The following is a 22,436-nucleotide window of genomic DNA, read 5'->3' as shown; positions in this document are numbered from 1 at the left end:
CTCCCCTTTCAGCAAAAGCAGTGTCCCGCAGTTCCTCACAGACCCTGCCGCTCCACACCACCTCCCCTCACTCTCGTTTCACTCATTTTTGTTCCTGACTTCTCCCTTGGAGACATTTAATAACTCTCCCCTGGAGGCATTCGTTATAATCCAACCATTCCTTTTTGGTGAACCCTACATCTTAGTTCAGATCTGTAGTACAATTACAATTTTATCATGCAAATCGGGTAAGTCACTTCCGAGCAGAGTCTGTCCTGTCTATTGCAAATTTTAAGACCAGGTCAATGCAACTTGATCTTACCTTTATCTCCCCAGTCCTGGCCTCCACCTGGCATACATGCTTATACGTCCATACAGATCCCATCCCCTTGGCCTGGGTTCCCTCTTTCCTGCATCACTCAGCTCAAATATTAACTCTCCCTTGGTCTCTACTTAGCCAGCCAAGAGTCACTCCACCTATATTCTGCCAAGTGTAATCCAGTGATTAACTCCAAGTTATGTGTAGTTATTTAATCGTGTCCATCCCCTCCAGGAGACTGTAAGGAGGTCAAGGACAAAAACTGGGTCTTATTCATCTCTGCCAGCCCCACAGCCTAACAGTGTTGCTAAGAGAAAGTTATAACTGGATGACACACTCATCTTGGACCCATTTCTATCAGTCAGCTTGGGATGAATTATGCTATGGTACCAAACTCCACCCAAATCGTAGTGGCTTATAAAAATAAAGGTTTGTTTTTCATGCACACTGCTCGTCCATCATGGAGTGGCTGCAGCCCTGCTCCAAGTCTTTACCTCAGGATTCAGGTAAAAGAAAAGCCCCATAAGGCTGCCAGTCTCGTTACAGAGAGATGGGTGCCCATGTTCTGGCTCCCAAGGCTTCTGCTCAGAAGCGGCACCTTCATTTCTGCTCACAGCGCAGTGGCTAAAGCACATCACATACCCAAGCATGAAGCCAATGGGGCAGAGATGTAAAATCCTCCTGAAAGGTGAATGGTTTGAACTTGAAAACAATCTCCCACATTGCCATCGTGTCCAGTTCACCTTTCAGGGCCACGGAAGCCTGGGTGTTTGCCCTTCTCCCTGCCACAGGACTTGTGTCAGCTGGCTTCTGATTGGCTGCAGCTAACGGAAAGCCCTTTAGGAGGCAGGAGAAGATGAGGTTGGGAGAAGCCAGGGCGCTTGCCACTCTCCCTGCCACAGGGAGCTTCTCCTGCAGAGGCTGTATTTCCTCCATGCCTCGAGCTCCCACCAGACAGGCCTGGGGGTTCTGCTTCTGCTGAGTAAGCCGGGACTCTAGGACCTTAGAGTCACGTATTCACATATTCTGATCCAGTCTCCTAATCTGTAGGATGTGATCTGTGTAGGATGTGATGATGGGATCTGCTCACATCATCGAGCTGTTTTAAGAATAAACCAAAGAAGGTCCATGAAAATATGTTAAGAATAAAGTGCTGGAAAATAAGGAGCTTGAGGGTAAACAAAGTTAAGGCAACATGATGAACAGACAAGAAAATGAGACTCGGGGTCATAACTCTTGGTTTCAGGATCTCACTCTGCCACCAACTGTCGCCTTATCCAGCGAACGCCATGTTCCCTATTTTCCCCATCTACAAATTGGAGAAAACACTGTTGATAATGGGGTGGTTGCAGAGTGGCATAAATGAGAATATCTGTGAAGATGTACATTGCCAAGTGTAAAAAGCTACAGAAATGTTAAATGAACTCACTAGTAATAAGCAGAAAAAAAAAACTTTATTTCTATCAAATTAAAAAGTATGAATCGATCTTCAAGCAAGATAAAATCAATAACACAATTAACAGTTAAGAGAGCATGTACAGATTAGACTACAGGTTTAGAATCTTTGAATTAAGCACATACACCAAAATCAAGAGGGCCGACAACTTTCACACTGAGGAAAAGCACTGACTCATCGTAAACACACGACTTCTGGGAAAATGGAGCTGACATCTCACAGGACAGTAAACCAGAGACAAGTTGTCATTAGGTTAGAGAACTGATTTAAGCTCGAGAGGGATCATAGTGAAATGCCATTGTAACTCAACAATTTCCCGAGATCTATTCATCTCAAAAACAAGAACATATAAAAATCAGTAGTATAAATTCTCATAAAACTAGAAAAGCCCTCTAAGCCCTGACACCCTGGAGCTTACATAAAGACTGAGTTTTTGTTTTTCTTCCCTTTATTCTTCTCTAAATTGAACACAAAACATTGTTTTTATTTAACACATTTCTGACTTTATATCCAGAGCTTTAAATGAAGAAAAGAAAGGTTTTATGAAATGAAGTTAGACACACATCAACCCCAGGGAGAATCTTTAAGGTGCGCTGCTCTTTGACATGTGTTTAAACAGGAAATCTTTTAGGTCAAGAATTAACACTGTGCTTTCTGGAATAGCCTAATTATCACCAGAGAAGGAATGAATATTCTCTCTCTCTCTCTCTCTCACATACACACACACACACACACACACACACACACACACACCAATTTAGGGAATTCCCTGAAGCATACAGATAATGGCATTTATTTTGGCAAGAACTGTGCAACTTGTTAAAAGAAAGATAAGGTCCGGCATTTCTCAACAATTGTAATTATGTCTCAACAGATGCAGGAAGCAGATTTTTCCTCATAGTTGAAATACAGCTTCATGGCTCCCCGACACCTGGGTCTTGCACACTTTTCATCTGGAAACCAGACTGGGTCAGTTATTTATGGAAAGGGACGATAACTTAGGACCAGACCACATTCCCTTATTAAAAGAAGTCTCTGCTACTGGGTTCTTCTTTTGAAACACCAAACAGACAAGGAGTACTGAAAATGGAGGGGAATAGAGAGAAAGCAATTCATACTACGAATACAACTCTGTCTTATGAATTGCCTTTCTGGTAAAACTACTGCAGTGAGAAAAGATATCGTCTATTAAATGAAAAGAAATGAAATTCATCAGGTAGATACAAATGCCTCGCGAGATCCTGTGACCCAGCAGAGTACAGATGAGACACATGCCCTCTGTATATACAGTGTGCAACTACCACCAGGACCCACCCAGTGCCCATTTCCTGTCTCAGCACCAGAGCCAAAAGCAAGGATTCCAGGTGGGAGCTAATATATTGTTTTACCTATTCATGAGAACAGGGAGCTCAAACTACAGAAACGTACAAAAAAGGCCTTTTTGAATTTCCTGATTAATCCCTATAGGTAAAGGAAAAGGTTAAGTAGACAGGATTATTTCAGGTTTTAAATACAAGGAGGCAAGATCATTGAGATAATACTATCTATTACATAGGGTAATTGTGGAGGATTTAATTACACAATGGATGCAGTACACTTAGCACCGAGTACCAATAAACAGTAACTACCAAGAATATGCTGATACCTTAACATATTTGGAAATCTGCTGACTTTATGATTTGGGCAGAGACACTCCCCACCCCCAGCAGATGGTAAGACCTCTTTAAACGAATAGCCAAAGTCAGATGTTGAACTCAGGTCCCAGTGAACTAAATTTTACAAAAACCCTATTTATGGGTTTATATATAGGCATCTTTCTATCTAAATTTATCCTGTCAACAACCTATTAATGGCAGAAAAGACCACAGCATCACCTCTCTCCCAAGAATCCTCTGTCACCTATGCCTATTCTTACCTTTGCCCTTCCCTACCAAAGAGAGGGGCACAGCCTGGGTGAAGCTGGGCTGCTGGAGGATGCCAGGAGTGACCCTGTGGAAGGAAGGTGAGACAGGAAGCCAATATCCCATTTCTGCCAGAACTGTGCATGATAAGCACTGCCACCACATCCGAGCGTGGACAGAGGTGTGGATTTGGCATTCAGGATCATGTTCACGTGTAATGTCATACAGGGAAGATAGTATGAAAGTCAAGGGTATTAGGGGCTCAGTCACCATTTGTTCACCTGCTAGCCCTTTAGGGAAGATCAGTTACTATCAGGGCCTTGTCTCGGGGTGGGAGTGAGGGAGGGATTTGTTCTGATGTCAGGGAAGCAAAGTGAGTCGTGTCTGGTGAACTTGCACGAGTCCAGGCGTGTGTGTGAGCACCACGGCTGGGGTGGCTCAAGCATAAAGGTCCCTTCAGGGGCACAATACCATGGACACCGAAAGGGTAGGTGAAGACCATGAGCTTGCCTCTGCCACAGATTAGCCTGGACCCAAGCCTACTTTGACAGCCTTTCATTTTATTTATAAATGAGTAGTTATGGAGGATCAAGGGCTCAAACTCTCCTCTAGCAGCTTCCTTTGCTTAAGCAAAAGAAAAAAACATTAAAAAAAAAAGGGAACAGTCCCATACAGAGCTGAATGTCACCATAGTGAACTCCGCTATTTTTGATGTGAGGCCCCTTGGAAATATAAGCAAAACCAAGCAGCTCAGTGCCCTGTCTTGCTTGGGACAGAACACAGGTAGTTAACATCCAGGAGCAGAGTCAGGAAAACCTGGGTTTGAGTCCTGTCTACACTGTGCACTGGCAGCAGGAGCCAGGGCAAGATGCTTTACTTTTCTGACCCTCGCCTTCTTTGTTTATAAACATGGAATCGTGCCTATCTCAAAGGATGCTGGAAAGATTAAATGAGATGTTTGTAAAGGTCCTAAAACTGTACATAGCACTCAGTAGGCCTTCAATAAATGGTACCTATTATATGCTTGCTTTAGTGTTAGAGTGTATTAAACACAGCAATATTTTCAAGTTCCAAGTAAGCGGGAAGCCGGTCAGGATAGTGGAAAGCAAAATGAACGCAGAGCCGGCTAGAATCACAGAAGGTGGGGACACGTAGGAATCTTAGAAACCATCCAAACTACTCTTTTTTGCCTAACTGTAATGGAACCTCATGTGTGGCAGTAGAAGGAAAACTAAAGAAAGATATCCCTTTAATTTTACCTTTGTCAAAATATTTTCAAGAAAATTTTATTTTTTTTTACAAAATCACTGAAGGAAAAACTAGACTTTGTTGAAGAAAACCAGAAGCAGATTTTTTAGGCCACTGAACATGAAACAAGCATCATCTTTCAAAGCCCACAGAAACAGTGTTTGGCTTTTATTGGTCTCACCTAGCAAAGGTGATTGCCCTCAACTGCAGGGCAACCTCAGAAACAGCACAGTGTTGAGACACTGGCACCAAGTGTCTATTTCGCTGGAAGGGAGAAGGGAGGGAAGGATGGAGGAGCAGAGTATATGGGGTCAGGGGCCACCTAGGCCGTTTCCCATGCCTCTTTCAAAAACTCCAAAGCCAGTGGTTACACTGGAACATCTGCTAAACATTGAGAGAAGTGAAGAAAGAGGTCTGAAGATTTTTCCGCTTCCAAAAAAGCACACACTTTCCTCTTCTGAATGATCCATGTAATAACCTTAACTTTCTACTTTTCCCACTTTGTGGAAATTGTCTCCATGGCAGACGCAATTTTCCTCAGAGCAGACTTGTTTTTCTCTTTGCCTGATTCCCCAGGAAACCTGAGCTGTATCTGCATGTCTGATTTCCACCCTATCCCCATCAACTGGCATTCAAACACGACTCTTCTAAAAAGTCACTATCATGCACTGATGTTTCAAATACCTGAACTGGTCATTTTAAATGCATGAACCTAAAAAGTAAATAATCTTATTTCACTTTGATTCAGAGGATAAGGAGGAAACTGCTCTGTGTTTCCACCAAGGTAGCCAAAGAACATTCACATGAAGGGACAAAGGGAGAGGGACTGGCAAGAGTGGGGGAAGTATTTGTAAGGAAGATGTACGGCTACCATACAGAAGCCATGGGTCAGTGAACTGACTGTGGATTCACTGCGACATCTTCGGAAAATAAATAACGTGTTTTAACACCACCTATGCTGAAATAGGCTTCTTTTGTTTTCTCACCAGTATGAAGAGTTAGACAAAAGTCACTCCCAGGAATAGTAAAGGACCCTCCCTGGGGACAACCACGATGCATGAAGAGGAATATCTATTTTTAAGGCAACAGGAATAAATTTCATTGTCCTTCCCAGAGGAGAGCAAGAATTATAAAAGATGGCCACCAAGTCTGGAAACCAGGCAAATCCTTAAATAAATGGTTTATTGATACTACATTTCAGTGAATGACAAAATGGTATGATCTGTATTTCCAGACTTAATGGCCACCCTATAGAAAGCATCTTTGGAATAGAATAAAAAATTACGATCTTTGTCAAATCCCATAGTCGTAAACCTGTCATCATCAGTCTAGGCATGGCTAGTGCAACGTTTTCCTCAACCCCACAGGCTCCATTCCCTTCACCAACTATTTATAATATGCTTGGGTCACTCACAGGAGAAAAACACTGTCAGCATTCAATATTTAGCAGCATTTTCAAAATACATTTTTTTTTTGTCTTGACTAAAAAGCTAAACTATTCATTTAGTCCAGTAATTCCATATGGTCTTATTTACTTCTATACATAAGATATGATATGATCTTTTAACATTTATGGAGGTGAATATTTGCCCGTTTTTGAGGGTTCCCTAAAGACTCTGAGGGTTTTATTTTGCCACAATACAAGAAAGGAGCAGTGTCAACCCATGAGAGTCAGACCAGCAGCTTAAATAGACCCTCCACATAGCTCAGTTCCTGGTGCATAAAGAGATTCAACACAGTCCCCTAGCTCTCAGCTCTTAGAAAGGAATTTGAGAGGGATAAACGCAGTTAACAATCTGCATTACTTAATAGTCTAGGAAGGGAGAAAACAGATGTCTAATAAAACTAGTAAAAGCCAAATCCTTCATTCCAGGATGTCTGGAAAGGAGAGATTCTATGGAGCATGGATGCAGAGAGAAGGCGTCATTCCTAACAGAAAAAATGAATCGTGGAGAGTGACTCAAGGCCAGAGCAGCAACCACCGAGAGCTTAGCTTCAATCCCACTGTCACCAGGAGGGCACATACCAGAGAACCTGGGACAAAGGCAGCTACAGCCCTTGGCATTCTCAGGCCTCCTGGTGCTATGGTTCAACAGCCTTTGGGGGCTGGGGAGAACCAGGGACCCCCACCATCACGTGTGAGAAGGCCACTGTGGCAACACCACGGCTGTCGAAAATCAGCTAGAGCTTGGGTTATACACCACTTGAAATCCAGCCTGTACTTGCCTTCTTTCTTATGAAGGACTTGAGACATGTGCAGGGACATCTTAAACATGTGCAGGTAGCCCCTCTTTTAGAAAGGCAGAGAAGAGCCTCTTCATTAACTCTTTCTATTCATTAGTTTTCATAGCAGTTCACCATTTAAACTAGAAAAGATGCTGCAAGCTATCTCAGCTAGCTGCTAATTGGGACATGGCACCAACACTACACATACAATTGAATGGATGACCATATCTTCCTGGTTCTTCCACTGAGCGGGCTCAGTAGGCTTCTTTGGACTGAATAGGTGTGATCTTGTTCGAGAAAAGTGTGTAAACATAGGGCCAGATTTTGTTAGTCTCTGTTCCGGAAAATTGGTGGAGTACTCCTCGGCTCCTGAAAAACAAAGTCCAACATACAAAGCATTTTAGGTTTCCTTTTGACATGATATTAGAGCAGAAGAAGATCCCGGGCATAATGTAAGCACAATCTCATTGTCTATATCACACATCACTGAGTGCCAAAACAGCCCCTACAAATGTATCAACACCCCCACTAATTCTGGCAAGCTTGCCATCGTGCCACCTTTTCTTCTCCCCTTTAAAAACATATTAAAGGGGACTTCCCTGGAGGTCCAGTGGTTAAGACTTCGCCTTCCAATGCAGTGGGGTGCGGGTTTGATCCCTGGTCGGGGAGCTAAGATCACACATGGTTCGGGGCCAAAAAACCAAAACGTAAAACAGAAGCAATATTGTAACAAATTCAATAAAGACTTTAAAAAATGGTCCACATCAAAAACAAAAAAAACCTTTAAAAAATAAATAAATAATAAAAACATATCAAAGAATAACATTATAGGGACAACCCCAAATCTGCCTCAATATACACATTTAAAAAGCAAATCACTGACAATCCTTGCTACTCTAAAACCTTTATTACTTACAACAATAGATCATGAAATACAAGATGTGTCCTAATAATATGATCAGAAACCTCATATCTACAGGGTTGCTAACTTATTCGGGGGGTACAAGGTCAGAAATTGATTATAGCAGAGGCTGTATACTGCTGTCCTGAATGCAGTCCACATATAGGGTTTGTTTGGCTTCCATGAGGTTAAATTTTTTTTAACTTGTGGCCAATATGAAAACTGGGGAGAGCCGGTGCACCACTGATGTCACTGCCACTGACTGATTTCAGGTAGGCAGGAGTGCAAGGCCCGCAAGTTGGTCATAATGGCAGGCAAAGAAATTAATGAAGACTATCCTGTAGAAATTCATGGTAATTATCAACGTTTCAGAATTCCATTGGTGCTGTGGATGAAACACTGAAGACCATGATGTCTGTTTCTAGAAATGAGTTGTTGCAGAAGTTGGACCCATTCGAACAAGCAAAAAAGTGGATTTAGTTTCTACTTACACATTAAATTCAGTGTTTTGGGTTTATTTGGCAACTCAGGGAATCAATCCTAAGGAACATCCAGTAAAGCAAGAATTAGAAAGAATCAGAGTATACATGAACAGAGTCAAGGAAATAACAGACAAGAAAAAGGCTGGCAAGCTGGACAGGGGGGCAGCTTCAAGATTTGTAAAAAATGCCCTCTGGGAACCAAAACTTAAAAATGCATCAAAGTTGCCAATAAAGGAAAAAGGAAAAATTAACCTTTTGGTTTTGATGTACACATGTTCAAAAAGTACATAATTTTTATTGTTTTCCACAGAATAGATGATTATGTGGCAATGTAAGGTTTAAATGTATTCCTTACTGAATTCATATATAAAATTTGCATTTTAAATTTGTGATGCTAAATACTTTTTTCCACCGAAAGATTAAGTTATCTTTAGAGATTTTCCTATAGAACACTATGAGGTTTTTAACATTGTGGTATATTTTATATTTACAGTTTACCATCTCTTGACAAGACTCATTTCTTTATCTAGGTCAATCTTTCAAGTACCTTTTTTATAAGCAACTATGAAATTTAAGTTAAATGTTCTTTGTAAACATTTGTCTATTTCCAATGAATAATGATTTTACGAAGTATGCTGAAGTTATAAATATGTCCTTTTTCACTATATAAAATTAAGAAAGCATGAAATGAGTTAAATGTCCTTTTTTTCTGTGTAGTTATTTCATTATGCTTTCATGGTTTTGGGAATCACTGCTTTTTGTGATATTTGAAGTATGAAATTAAGACTTTAAGGTTAGTCTTTAATTCTTGGCACTTTGCCAGTACATCCCATTGAAAGTAAAATATATTCTCATTTATTTTAGATGGGAAATGAGGTTGTATAATGATGGCTGAATTCTGGCATAATGGCTATCCCCTATCAATAAAGCTGTAAATGTGTGAAAAAAATAAAAATTAAAAAATTAAATAAAAAAATTAAAATTGGGATTTTCTTCCACAGAGAGAGCCTGATTTCTGCTTCTCTTGAAAAACAGGGATCACTGGTCACACTGAGCCTGAGTGTCTCTGGGGTGATAACTGGCTGGAGAAACAGAGGAAGCTGTCCAGTTCAACTGTCACTCAACAGCCCAGCTTGACAAGTCCCCCACCAGGTTTGACACTCATTTCCAATAACTACCTTGCCTCCGTAGCCGTGTGAATTTGCAATCTGTAGTTTTAGCTCTTCTTTGTTTAAACACCCTCCAGACATGTCGAGGCCAAAAGTCCCTTCTAATCTTCTACCCAAGTCAGATATTTACATATGGGAGTATCAAAATGTAAGCCATTATTTCAGTCCCATAAGAGAAAAATGAAAAGTCTAGATGCAGTTTTACAATCAAGCAGACAGAGATAATCAGGTTTTGGTCCTTATAAGAGTTTCAGCATAAAAGTACCAGGCATTGTCTCCCACGTACAATGCCAGCATTTCATATGACTTTCATCTGAGAGGTACTGGGCCTTTTGGGTTTATCAAGCTTAAAGAAACACTACCCCACTGCAGCCCAATGTCCTTCCCTAGAGGAGCCACACCTTTCTGGCTGGCCATCTGCCATGGAAACACTGAAGCACACTCACTTGTATAATTCAATGACTGGTTTTGCCATGTCCTTGTACTGTCTTAGTCTGGCAGCAACTGCTTCAGGTTTGTCATCTTCCTGCTGGACCAATGGTTCACCAGTGATGTCATCGATCCCCTAAAAATACCAGAGAAACCAGTTAGTATGGCCAACAGTTGGGCTATTCCACAGGTTAAATAAAACCTTCCTGGGCAACACCATATATTCATCTTTGATTCCTACCCCGTAACGATTTAGGCCTGGGGTACAATAGTAATGGTGAAGGTAGTTGAAAAAGAAATAGCGTTCGTAACAATATGTTAAGCTGTTTTTGTAAGAGCTGACATTAAATCTTTATTAACTTCTCAGGTCTTTCCAAACATGTTCCAGTGGTTCTGATAAATGATACCTTCAACTCACAGTTCAAAATTCCATGCTGTCTCCCCGAGCACCAAACAGCCATTAGACAATGTCATTCTAGCCCTCTAAATATTCCTAAAACTAGCTGCCTTTCTAAAGCCTGAGTTCATAATATGGAAAATAAATATCTCAAAGAACCGAACAGTTTACTTAGGGAAAACACCTAATTGAGGAGGAGGTATTTCAGTCCTGTCTCTGCTAGCTTTCAAATTCTGTCACGTAGCTCTTCTGAGATTAAACTTACTCAGGTTATTTTACTAAATTAAATAATGACATCTGAAGGTAGACTAGGCATGAATCATTACACCCATGATAATCAGGAACAAACATTCTGAGAACTGAAAAACTGCAATTTTAGAAAATTTGATTTTCAATATATTTTAACTTCAGGAGCCATACCTACTTACAAATAGCAAAATGGACACATGAGAATTTTGTCACCCATGTCCATGGCTATTGCCTACCAGGGGAGAGAGTAACAAGAAATAAATCTGTCAAAAGATAGGCTAAAGCAGAATCAAAAGGCTCAGGCAACTCAATGGGATAGTCTGAAACTGGCTGTAAGTGTGAAATTCACTAAAATTTTATTATAGCTCAGGGCCTTAGGTACATAACTTACACTTAGGATTTATTGGTGAGCCACATAATTATCACATGGGTATTCCAGGGCTGTTACCCTAACAAAACATGAGAGATGGGCATGGGAGAAAGCTGTACGTCACCTATAGTTCCCTCTCCTTTATTTTACTTACTGCTGCAAAGCTCAGAAGCCATTTCCAGGACCTCAGAGCATCAGGAGATAACAACTGCTTCCAGAAAGAGCAGAATAGGACATCAGCATCTCTCCTGGGGGAGCTTGGCCACAACAGCTGGTTGACTTAGCCCAGAGTAGCACTTTCACTGCTATCTTTGGAAATAGCACTGTAATTGCAGGTGTTCTTTTAGGGATACCCAGTCTTTGGAAAGCAACTCGGTGTTAAAGCTTCTCAAATTTTGGGAGAGTCTGCGTCAGCAGGTCTAGGCAGAGCCAAAATACGAAGCTTTTGTGTTAGACTCCAATGCATGTTCAGAACCCTATTTTCCTCCCTATACATTTTTTTTTCCCATACTAGCTTTTGGGGATGGAATGGAGGAAGGGCTCTAATAAAGGACGTCCAGAACTACTTACATTTTAAAAAGAAAACCTGAAAAGGAGACCAGTGCTTAGCCCAAATGAAAAAGACTCATAAGGACTTAATGAAGACTTAACAGAGCTAGGAAGGCGTCCTTAACCCCTTGAAGTAGTTTTCTATAGTTATTACTGACTCTATCTATATTCAAGTCTAGCCTATTCCATAATCATTAACCCAATAAGACACAATAGCCACCCCTTCCACATTTGGATAAGAACAAGTAATAGTATCCACCACCAAATAACTGAAGAATTATCAGATTGAACTAATTCATGTCTTTAACAGAAAGAACAGTAACTCTTTAAATGAATTTGTCAAAAGTTTCTTTAAACATATACCTTTACATGTATTTAATCTTATGCAGATGCATAGATGTTATATTTTGAACTTTTTTTTTTAAGATTTTTTTGATGTGGACCATTTTTAAATTTATTTATTTATTATATTTATGGCTGTGTTGGGTCTTCGTTTCTGTGCGAGGGCTTTCTCTAGTTGTGGCAAGCGGGGGTCACTCTTCATCGCGGTGCGCCGGCCTCTCACTATCGCGGCCTCTCTTGTTGCAGAGCACAGGCTCCAGACGCACAGGCTCAGTAATTGTGGCTCACAGGCCCAGTTACTCCGCGGCATGTGGGATCTTCCCAGACCAGGGCTCGAACCCGTGTCCCCTGCATTGGCAGGCAGACTCTCAACCACTGGGCCACCAGGGAAGCCCTGAACTTCTTTTTAAGGGCAATCTTTCATGCCTTTAGTCCCACCTAGTCCCTCCTCCTCACTCCCACCACTCACATGACCCCACTCACTCTAACCCTGTTCCTTATTCTGTCCCAGCCTCAACCATTGGCCAGCCCAGGATAGTTCCTTTATATCTTTATCACTACTCCTATGAAGTTAGAGAGCACTTAGAGACATGTAAACAGATATACATAAAGAACGGTGGTCACAGGGAGTTCCCTGGCAGTCCAGTGGTTAGGACTCTGTGCTTTCACTGCTGAGGGGCGGGTTCAATCTCTGTTTGGGGAACTAAGATCCCACAAGCCGTGCAGCGCAAGCAAAAAAAAAAGAAGAAGAAGGGCGGTCACAGTTTTAGAAAAATGTAATCATTCTGCTATTTGCTTTTCTCATTCAACAATACTCAGGGGAAATATTTCTCCGGGCCAAAGAATGTACTACTATGTCTCTTTTTTTTTTTTAACCTTATACATGATTTTGCAAAATGTGGATATTCTCAAATTTATTTAATCATCCACATAGATGAATATTTGTTTTGTTTTCAAGTTTTGTTTTATTTTTCCCACTACAAACAACATGGAAATAAGCCTCATCATGTACATGACCTGACCTGCAAGTGCTTACATTTCCATAGACTGTACTCCCAGAAGTGGGTTGAGTGAAATATGTATTTAAAAGTTTTAATGTAGGTTGCTTGGTTGCTTTTCTAAAAGACTGTTAATATTTCATATACCTCATACAGATAAGAGGATCATTTTCCCAGATCCCAACCAGCAATAAATGTTGTAAACGTTAATTTACATCCCTTCGCTACTAGTGAATGAGAATTTTAAAATATTTGTTGGCTATGTATATTTGCTCTTTTTGGAACAGCCTATTCATATCGTTCCCCCTCTTTTCAACTGAAATGTTTTACCTCTTTCTTGTCAATATGTGAAAGTATTTTGTATATTCTTACATGTACATGAGGTGGGTTGAAGTCCAGGTTATATACCCTCCCACTAGGAGGGTGAATCCAGCGTCGGCTGAGACGATCTTTGAGCGTTTCAAATGGAATGTTCAAAGTGATCACTAGGTCCAGGTCACATATTCTGTCCAAGGCTTCGGCCTGAACTAATGTTCTAGGAAAACCTAAATGCCAAACAAAACACATCAAATGTGAGACATTTCCCAATTCAATTAGTTGTTGAAATATTTTCAGAGACAGAATAATCAAATCTGCACATACACTACGCAGAAAGGAGATTTAATCAGGAATTTATATCTACTTCTATAAATTTAATACTAGAAGAAAATATGCTACTTTACAACCTAGCTTTAGCATTTGGAATATGAAAGGTTAAGGAGTCACATGATAAAAGCAATAAGTGCGAAACATCACTAGGCTAGTCCCAGCTCTAGTCTCAGCTCTGCTCTTAACTACCCGTGTGACCTTGGGCACGTTGCAACACCTCCATTTCTTCTTCTGTTAAAGAATCAAAGGGGCAAATTTTATTTGTGTCCTTTTAGTTCTAACAGCTTATGAGCATATTATTCTTAGGATACCACTATATATACACACAAATATTTTTTTAAGTCTAAGTCAATTAAAGTAGGATCCTTCACTCAGACCTTCATTTGAGCCTGCACCTTAGTAACAAGGTGGGCAAAATTCCAATCTCTAAAAGAACTGGTGCTTTTGAAACTATTTGGATACTGCAAAACTTATAAATTCACCCTACTTTTCTAAATGTCGGAAAATAACCTGCAGTTGAAATTTGGACTCATGGGCATCACTTTCTGTTTTGCAGTTAGTTGACTCCAAATTATATATATATATATATATTTCCTACCCCCACCCCCAACCCCGGGGATTGACCTGCTTTAAATGTAACCCTAGGTTTGGCTGAGATGGTACACAGTAGTATCTTGTTCCTAAATAGTTTGTCAAGTTGGTCTGTTTTGTTAAAAACCTTACTGTATCCAATTATCACTTTTTAAAAAAATGTCCTTTAAATCTTAGTTAGGTAAAAGAGCTGGGTGGATAGAGAGCAGGAAAGAAAGTATAATAGGAGGTGCAATATTCAGAAGACAAACTTCAATCACTTCAGATAAGGAAACCAGACCATCTCCACCCTTTCATCATTGGAAGTATCAAGAGGACATTGTAAAGATGGCTCTTCATGGCCCTAAAACACTTAACAATCAAAGAACTCCTTTTCCTATTACAGGAAGTCAGTTATTCAAACATGAATGTGCTGCACTCTGTGTTAAAATCCCCAAGTCGTTTGAATGCCAAGGTGATTTCAGAGTGTTTGTTGCATTCAATGTGACAAAACCCACCCAACGCTGTCTCTATGCCCCCGCTCCAGGTACCAACCTCTGTTCCCTTTGATGCCTTCCTTATTGCCTGTGAGGCCAGGCCCTTTTCTCCAAAGCCCATTCCTCCCAGGGTCCTCATCCATCATCTTCTGCACACAGAAATAGGCCCCTCTTCCCCTCCTCTCCATACACCAGGACTCTGGATGATATTTCTGATTTTCCTTGGTCTTGCATGTTCCCCAGCTGCAACCCAGCTCACCTGTTCCCACAACTTCACCTTTGGGCTACCCATGACACCATTTTCCTTATCTACACTTCCATAATTTATTCTTCTTTTGTTCAGTATCACATGACATGATGCCCAAGGTTGACTTTGGCCACATCGACTTACTTTCAATACTGCTCTCTTCACTAGCTCCTTTCAATCTTTGTAGTGTCAGATACCTCTGCCTCAGGGCCTTTGCATTTGCTGTCCTCTGCCTAAAATATTCTTCCTGCAGGTCTCTGAATATGACTCCTTATCATTTGAGATATATGCATAAATGTAACTTCCTCAGGGAGACTTCTTACACCAGTATACTTAAAATAGTCCCATTCCCCTTCCACTATCTATCTCATTACTCTTTATTTTCTATTATTTGTTACTATGAATAATTTCCAAGTATTTGTGCTTATTTTCTATCCCTATTTCACTCTGAGAAAAGGGACTTTTTCTGTCTTGATCATTGCTATAACCCTTCAGCTCCTAAAAAATTAACACAGATGAGCAACTTAGTATAGGGCCTTGTAGCTATTTCCAAAGTTTATGCCCTGATGAACTTGCTTACAGTACTTTGTATCTAAGTATCTTTGCAAGTTCCATCAGAAATTATCCATTCCCTATATCTTACTAAACTCAACATCTGGTCTGCACTCCAATGTAAGCCCTGGTCACAGTAAGTACAGAAATGAGAAAAAACATTTAGGAATTTTATAGCAATTCCACAGAGTAATTTTAACTCTGTTGAATCTAAAATTTGGGCTTGAATTTATTGGGGTTTTTTCTTTTAATTTTTCCAGTAATTTGTATTTGACAAAAAAGATTGCTCTGCAGTGGATTGGGAAAACAAATAAAACTGGATTTTCGCTACAGATAGTTTGTTCTAGGCTTCCCCCGGAGCTTCTTTTCTAATTTCTCCAGTAAGGGAAATTATCCAATGGCCCAAGTTTCTAAATTTTGATGTTGTTTATTGCAGAATCTCTTAAGAGATTAAGTGGTATCTCTTTGCAAAGGGATACAAGAACAGAGAGACCCAAACCCAGGGCACATTTCAACTCTATTCTTATGACAAGGAAAGACAGACTAAGTTCAAACAGAGGTGAGGAGAGGCTTATCTTGCAGACCACACCTAAGTTCATCAGCTATCATGTGCCCAACCTAAACTAAACACATGCTTCCACCAGGCAAAAGAGCTGTTCCAACATTACAGCTAGCATCAGAAGAAACTGCTTTCACATCCTCATTTGCTGTCCTCTTGTGATCTCTCTTGCATTCAGGCTGGCTTCATCAGAGAAATAGGTATTTCTAATCTTGCAGCCTAGGCTCTTGTGCCAATAGCCACTCAGCTGTATCCTCTCCTTCCTCCCACACTGGCTAAGCATCCCCTTCACATAAAGGTACCCGCATGTTGGGAGATTATGCTTGGAAGTATGTTCATGGTGCTTCTGCAATGGGAACTGAGATACAGTACCTTCAAAATAGAAAACAATACTGCCTTTAAATAAACTAACTAGATTTTTTTAAAATCTCAACATAATTTCTGTCAGATCAGATTATGACTGCTTGGTATTTGGGGAAGTAAAAGGTCAAATCATATCTGCCTAAGATCAAGTACAATGTAGACACCTTGGCCTTAGCTCTGGAAGGCAGCAACGCCTGGTGCACAGTGGGCAAACACTAGGTAGTTGTCTTCTACTGTTCTTTCTTTTTTATTTATTTATTTATTTATTTTACTTATTTGGGTGTGTCGGGTCTTAGTTGCAGCACGCAGGATCTTCACTGCGGTGCACAGGCTTCTCTCTGGTTGTGGCACGCAGGGTCTAGAGTACACGGGCTCAGTAGTTGCGGCGTGTGGGCTTAGTTGCCCTGTGGCACGTGGGATCTTAGTTCCCCGACCAGGGATTGAACCCACGTCCCCTGCATTAGAAGGCGGATTTTTAACCACTGGACCACCAGGGAAGTCCCCTTCTAGTTTTCTATTAAGTGAATATACTTCTTTGATTAGTCTGCCTGATTTGTAAACAATTCCATGAAATTATACGACTCTTGAGCTCTGTAAAGTCTATATATAACCCTCTTTCTATTATGGAATGGCTTGATTACTTTAAAATTGATTCATTAAGCAACTTCTCTTTTGATTATTATGAAGTTCAAAAACAGACTGACTTTTAGAATCGGGGTTTCATAGCATTTGAGTGTACTCTGGAGCCCCATATATGTGACAGTTACCAGGTAAATAATAATGTAATGCTAGCTGGGTCACCCAGGAGCAAGATGTGGGCCCATGTGGGCGCTCACGGCTCAATTCTATCTACGGCTACACAGACTGGGGGACAGGGAAGGGGTCTTAGGAGAGTCCAGATAAAACCACACCAAATTCTTTCCCACCAAATTCCCTTTTGAATACTACACACACCCTCAGCCAGGTTCTTTCCTCTGTCTCCCTCCTCCCAACAGCTCACTGTAGGTCAGGCTGGGGATGCTAGAGTGAGCGCTTTGGTAGCAGGCCCAGGCACTATGCCAAGTCTCTTAGTCCACTTCAGCCTACACCACGCACCAGAGTCTGCCCTAGAAGATGAGCTTCCTGAGGTGGGGGTTTAAGACGTGTCTCACTCCCCTTGTTATCTCCTGGTACTGTGCCCAGTACAATCTATATTGAAACACCAATAAAGTGAGGGCAGTCAGCCTTCCACATAAAGGCACTCTCCCACTGACGGCCAGGTCCTGCCTTTCCCTGTATAACCCACTCCTCATTGAAGCTTCAAGATGACAACTGGAATTAGAAACATGTCTGCAGCCAAAACAATCCCAAATCAACCTTTGCTCTTTCCTCAAATCCAATTTCAAGGAAAAGCCATCTTCTAACGCAGTAGCTTCCAAAGAGACCCTCCTTAGAGTACAGAAAGAAACAGAACTTCTATTGTTTTTTTCTCATTCTTTTTAATCTTCTATTTTGGAGGGCCCATTTTACCAGTTTTATATTAATAAAATTGTATGTAATTATATATTTATACATAAATATCCATATACTGAAGATGTAGACAACATTTTTATTGATGACTATGCACAAAGAATTTTAGCAATCACTTAAAGGCCTCAATTCTCAGCCACAGTCCCTGGGGCCTTGTGTTCCAGCATCACTAGTCACTACCCTGACAAGCAAACATTGTTCTTTATCCTTTGGGTAGAGGTTGAGAGCTGAAAAAAGCCGTAGGAAAGAAGAGGCAGCTCTAAAACAGAATATAACAATTCCTTCAACAAATAAAAACTCAAATATTGGGCTTCCCTGGTGGCGCAGTGGTTGAGAATCTGCCTGCCAATGCAGGGGACACAGGTTCGAGCCCTGGTCTGGGAAGATCCCACATGCCGCGGAGCAACTAGGCCCGTGAGCCACAACTACTGAGCCTGCGCGTCTGGAGCCTGTGCTCCGCAACAAGAGAGACCGCGATGGTGAGAGGCCCGCGCGCCGCGATGAAGAGTGGCCCCCGCTTGCCACAAATAGAGAAAGCCCTTGCACAGAAACGAAGACCCAACACAGCCAAATAAATAAATAAATAATAATTAAAGGTGCTAATAATTCAAAAAAAAAAAACTCAAATATTATTGGTTAAAGTTTCCTTGTCTAATGAGGTTCAGAAGCCCGTCTACTCAGCTCCCCTAGAACTGTTTCTGAACTTTGGGGGCCTCTGGAAGAATGGGTGGGAAATGCAACTGTGTACAAAATAAGCTGAATTCCCAAGGAACAGATTTCAAAAACATGCTGGGCAGTGCCAACCTACCGGGCTCTCACATTCAGACCCATATTTAATTCCTTTTCTGAGATTTTCTAAGAGTTTAGGGGGTCACTGGTGCTCTTTGCTCTCTGCCACAATTACAGTTCAGCACACAGACTCCGCATTCTGGTCCCACCCAGTCACCAGGGAACTCAACCCAAGCACAGCTTAGAGCCCGGGCACAGCATAACCATGACGGCAATAACCTTCCCACTCTAGTTATCTGTTTACCCCTTTTATCGCCTCATTTTTAGATAATAAAGCTCTTTAAATTTACTTTCCTGATCCAGTTCAATACCTTATCATGATGAGCTTTAATTTAGGTTAAAATTCAGAAGACTGGTAGATTCAGCACAAAGATTCAGCCTCAAGCTGCTGGTAGTACAGGTGTGCCTCGTGGCGGCAATGGGACACAACTTGCCAGGAACTAATCTACATGCAGGCTGCACTAACTGTAACAGAACCCACACCAAGAAAGCTATGGCTCTGCAGTCCTTTCCACCAGTGTGCACCCCATTTCTAGAAACATTCACACAGACAAGGAAACTCTAGAAGCTGAACTAGATAGTTTCCACGTTCCAATAATAATTCAGCAAACACAGCCTTTATGCTTCACGTGTATTTTTAGTCTACTGTTTACAAAGTACTTATATAAATTTACTTATTTCATTCTTCACATCAACCCTAGGAGGTGGGCAGAGCAGGAAAGATCACCCTCTGTTGGATAGATAAGTATGTTTGCCTTCAGTGAGGGTCAACAGAGGAACTTGGATTTAACATCGGGTCTCTGGTCTTTCAAGCGCTCTTTCCATTCTACTATGCTGCTGTTCCAGGGGTATAAAGGGGGGTACTTAAAAGAATCCTAAATGTCACCCCATCTATCTTTCTTCAACCAAAAGAGCAGAGCATCATGGTAACATCCTCGTCATCATGGTTACTATTTGTCGAGCATCCTCAATGTGCCAGATATATTACATGCAACAGAAAAACCAAAATTTTGCAGTAGCCGGCAAAGGCTTGCTCTTGTTCCTGATTCTTCTCTCTCCTCATCTCCCTGCCCATCACTGACATCCTTACTGTTCTCAAGCAGGCAGGCTCACTCCCGCCTAAGACATTTATAGTTCACGTCCCCTCTGCTTAGAAGGCTCTCACTCCAGATGTCCAGGTATGCCCTCAGCTTCACAAGCCTTGGCTCAAAGCAGGTCTGTTAGTGAGGGCTTCTCTAACCAGCCCACCACTGGCGCCCCATTCACCCTTCATTCTTTTTTTTTTTTTTTTTTAGGGGCATGCTGTCTCAGCATCTCCACTTTTGTTTTTTAATTTTTATTTGTTTATTTATTTATGGCTGTGTTGGGTCTTTGTTTCTGTGCGAGGGCTTTCTCTAGTTGTGGCAAGTGGGGGCCACTCTTCATCGCGGTGCACGGGTCTCTCATTATCGCGGCCTCTCTTGTTGCAGAGAACAGGCTCCAGACGTGCAGGCTCAGCAATTGTGGCTCACGGGCCCAGGGGCTCCGCAGCATGTGGGATCTTCCCAGACCAGGGCTCGAACCCGTGTCCCCTGCATTAGCAGGCAGACTCTCAACCACTGCGCCACCAGGGAAGCCCCACCCTTCATTCTTTTTCTTTTTTTCTCTGCATCACTTTTTGTCTTTGACTTATTTTCTGAGTGCTTTTATTCCCAACAGAATGTAAGCGAAGTGAGGGCAGAACTTTTAAAGTTATTTGCTGCCATATCCTTACTGCCTAAAACAGTGCCTGGCATATAGTATGTGCTGAATAAATATTTGTTGAATGAATTAATAAATATCTCAAAAGTCACAATTCTGCCAGGTAAGCGTCATCCCCATTTGAAAGTTATAAAAGCTGAGGCTCAGAAAAGTTGAGTGACTTGCCCAAGACCACGTATTTAATAACCGAGGAACCTAGAACCAAGGAACCAAGTGCTATCTGACTTCAGAATCACACACCATGTACCACACTTTGCTTTCTTCCTTCTGAAACAGAAAACTGCATACTATGAGAAGCAAATTCTCAGGTGGGAAGCGGTGCCTGCCTGCTGCTGGCGACCAGAGCAGTCAGCTTACAAAATGACTTGAGAAACCCAAATCCTGGTGGCTTCAGGGGTTCTGCCTGGTCTAGTGCTGCAGGCACAGACTCGCCAGATTCTGTTCCCACATATGCATAATAAATATTCTGCATCTTGCTTTTTTCTGTTAATATATCTTGAAGATTTTTTATACATAGTACACATTGCTCCCTCACTCTCTTTAATACCTGCAGAGTACTCCCTAGTTTGGATGTGTCATAATTTAACCAATCCCCCTACTGCTGGACATCTAAACGGTTTCCAGTATACTCCAATAAATATCATTGCACACACCATTAAACACATGACTAGGGAAAAACAGCATGGCAAATATAGACTCTGAGAATGAATATAGGCTCTGGAGACAAACTTCCTCGGTTGGCGGTTCACCTATGGTTTTCTCACTTTGCGACGTTGGTTACCTAACCTTTCTGTACCTTTGAGAATGATGATACCTAATTCAAAAAATTACTATATGTAAATCCCAGCATGTTGGCTGGCCCAGGGCAAACTGCTGGAGAAGGAGTGGAAAATGGGGGAAAATGAAAACCATGTGGAGCTGGAGGTCGAAAGACAAATAGCAAGTTTGACAGTAAGAAAGACATGAAGGATGAAGATAAGCTTGGGCTTTTATAAAAGTATGAAAGAGGTGGTAGGGAGACAGAATAATACCATCGCCACCACAATCACCCAACAGGATGTTTTCACGTGGGAGAAATGAGTCGCCTCAAAAACAGAAGAGACAAGAAAAAAAAGTAGCATCGTAAGGGGAGACCCAGGTTTTCCTTAAGACAGAAGGTAGACAGAGCATTCTACAAAGAGAGGGCACGTGGAAGGTGGAGAAAATTGATAAGGAAAGAGGATTCCAGAGTACGGTGGAAGAGTCAAGAATTAGGGGGCAGGAGGAGGGGAATCAGTAACAAAGAGAGAGGATTTTTAAAAGGTCATGTGAGGGATATAATGTAAGAGGGATGACTTACATTTCTATTAATAATCAAGCATCGCAGTTGGAAGTAACCAGTCTCAAATAGTATAATTTTCAGGGCAGCTGTGGTGTCCTAAGCTCTGAAGTGGTCACCAAGGCCCTGGGGATGGGCCGGGGCTCCCACTGAAGTTTGGGGTACAATGTCACAGGCCTGAAGGGTCACAGGTCCTGTCTGTCACTCTAGTTAGGCGTAAGGACAAAGGCTCCATGGAGTGAGGAGCGCTGTTTATCTGCTTATAAGATAATTAAAAAATGAATATCCTTCAGCCTACAGATCCTAATTTTAAGACTTCAGGGCAGACAATAGGAAATGGTACTCAAAAAGGCAGCATGGGAGCTTCCCTGGAGGCACAGTAGTTAAGAATCCGCCTGCCAACGCAGGGGACTCGGGTTCGATCCCTGGCCCAGGAAGATCCCACATGCCACAGTGCAACTAAGCCCATTCGCCACAACTACTGAGCCTGCGCTCTAGAGCCCGAGAGCCATAACTACTGAGCCCGCGTGCCTAGAGCCCGTGATCTGCAACAAGAGAAGCCACGACAGTGAGAAGCCCGCGCACTGCAACGAAGCGTAGCCCCTGCTCGCTGCAACTAGAGAAAACCC

The 22,436-nt window shown here is 41.7% G+C and overlaps 1 protein-coding gene and 1 pseudogene across 3 annotated transcripts in view; one reads left to right on the top strand and one right to left on the bottom strand.

Annotated features, from left to right (window-relative positions):
* Nucleotides 1-1,733: 1,733 nt before the first annotated feature.
* Nucleotides 1,734-22,436, bottom strand: part of AK4 (adenylate kinase 4) — a 74,041-nt gene continuing 53,338 nt past the window's right edge. For all 3 annotated transcript variants that reach the window (XM_068540049.1, XM_068540052.1, XM_068540050.1), the window contains 3 exons: nucleotides 13,388-13,560; nucleotides 10,128-10,246; nucleotides 1,734-7,498 (listed from right to left, as the gene is read on the bottom strand). In XM_068540049.1, coding sequence (XP_068396150.1) covers nucleotides 7,384-7,498; nucleotides 10,128-10,246; nucleotides 13,388-13,560 — 407 coding nt within the window. In that variant the 3' untranslated portion in view covers nucleotides 1,734-7,383. The remainder of the gene's footprint in view (nucleotides 7,499-10,127; nucleotides 10,247-13,387; nucleotides 13,561-22,436) is intronic.
* On the top strand, nucleotides 8,338-8,803 carry LOC137761703 (nuclear nucleic acid-binding protein C1D pseudogene; annotated as a pseudogene).

This window comes from Eschrichtius robustus, chromosome 3, assembly GCF_028021215.1.
Source record: "Eschrichtius robustus isolate mEscRob2 chromosome 3, mEscRob2.pri, whole genome shotgun sequence".
NCBI lineage: Eukaryota > Metazoa > Chordata > Mammalia > Artiodactyla > Eschrichtiidae > Eschrichtius > Eschrichtius robustus.
This window is presented reverse-complemented; position numbering and strand designations above follow the sequence as displayed.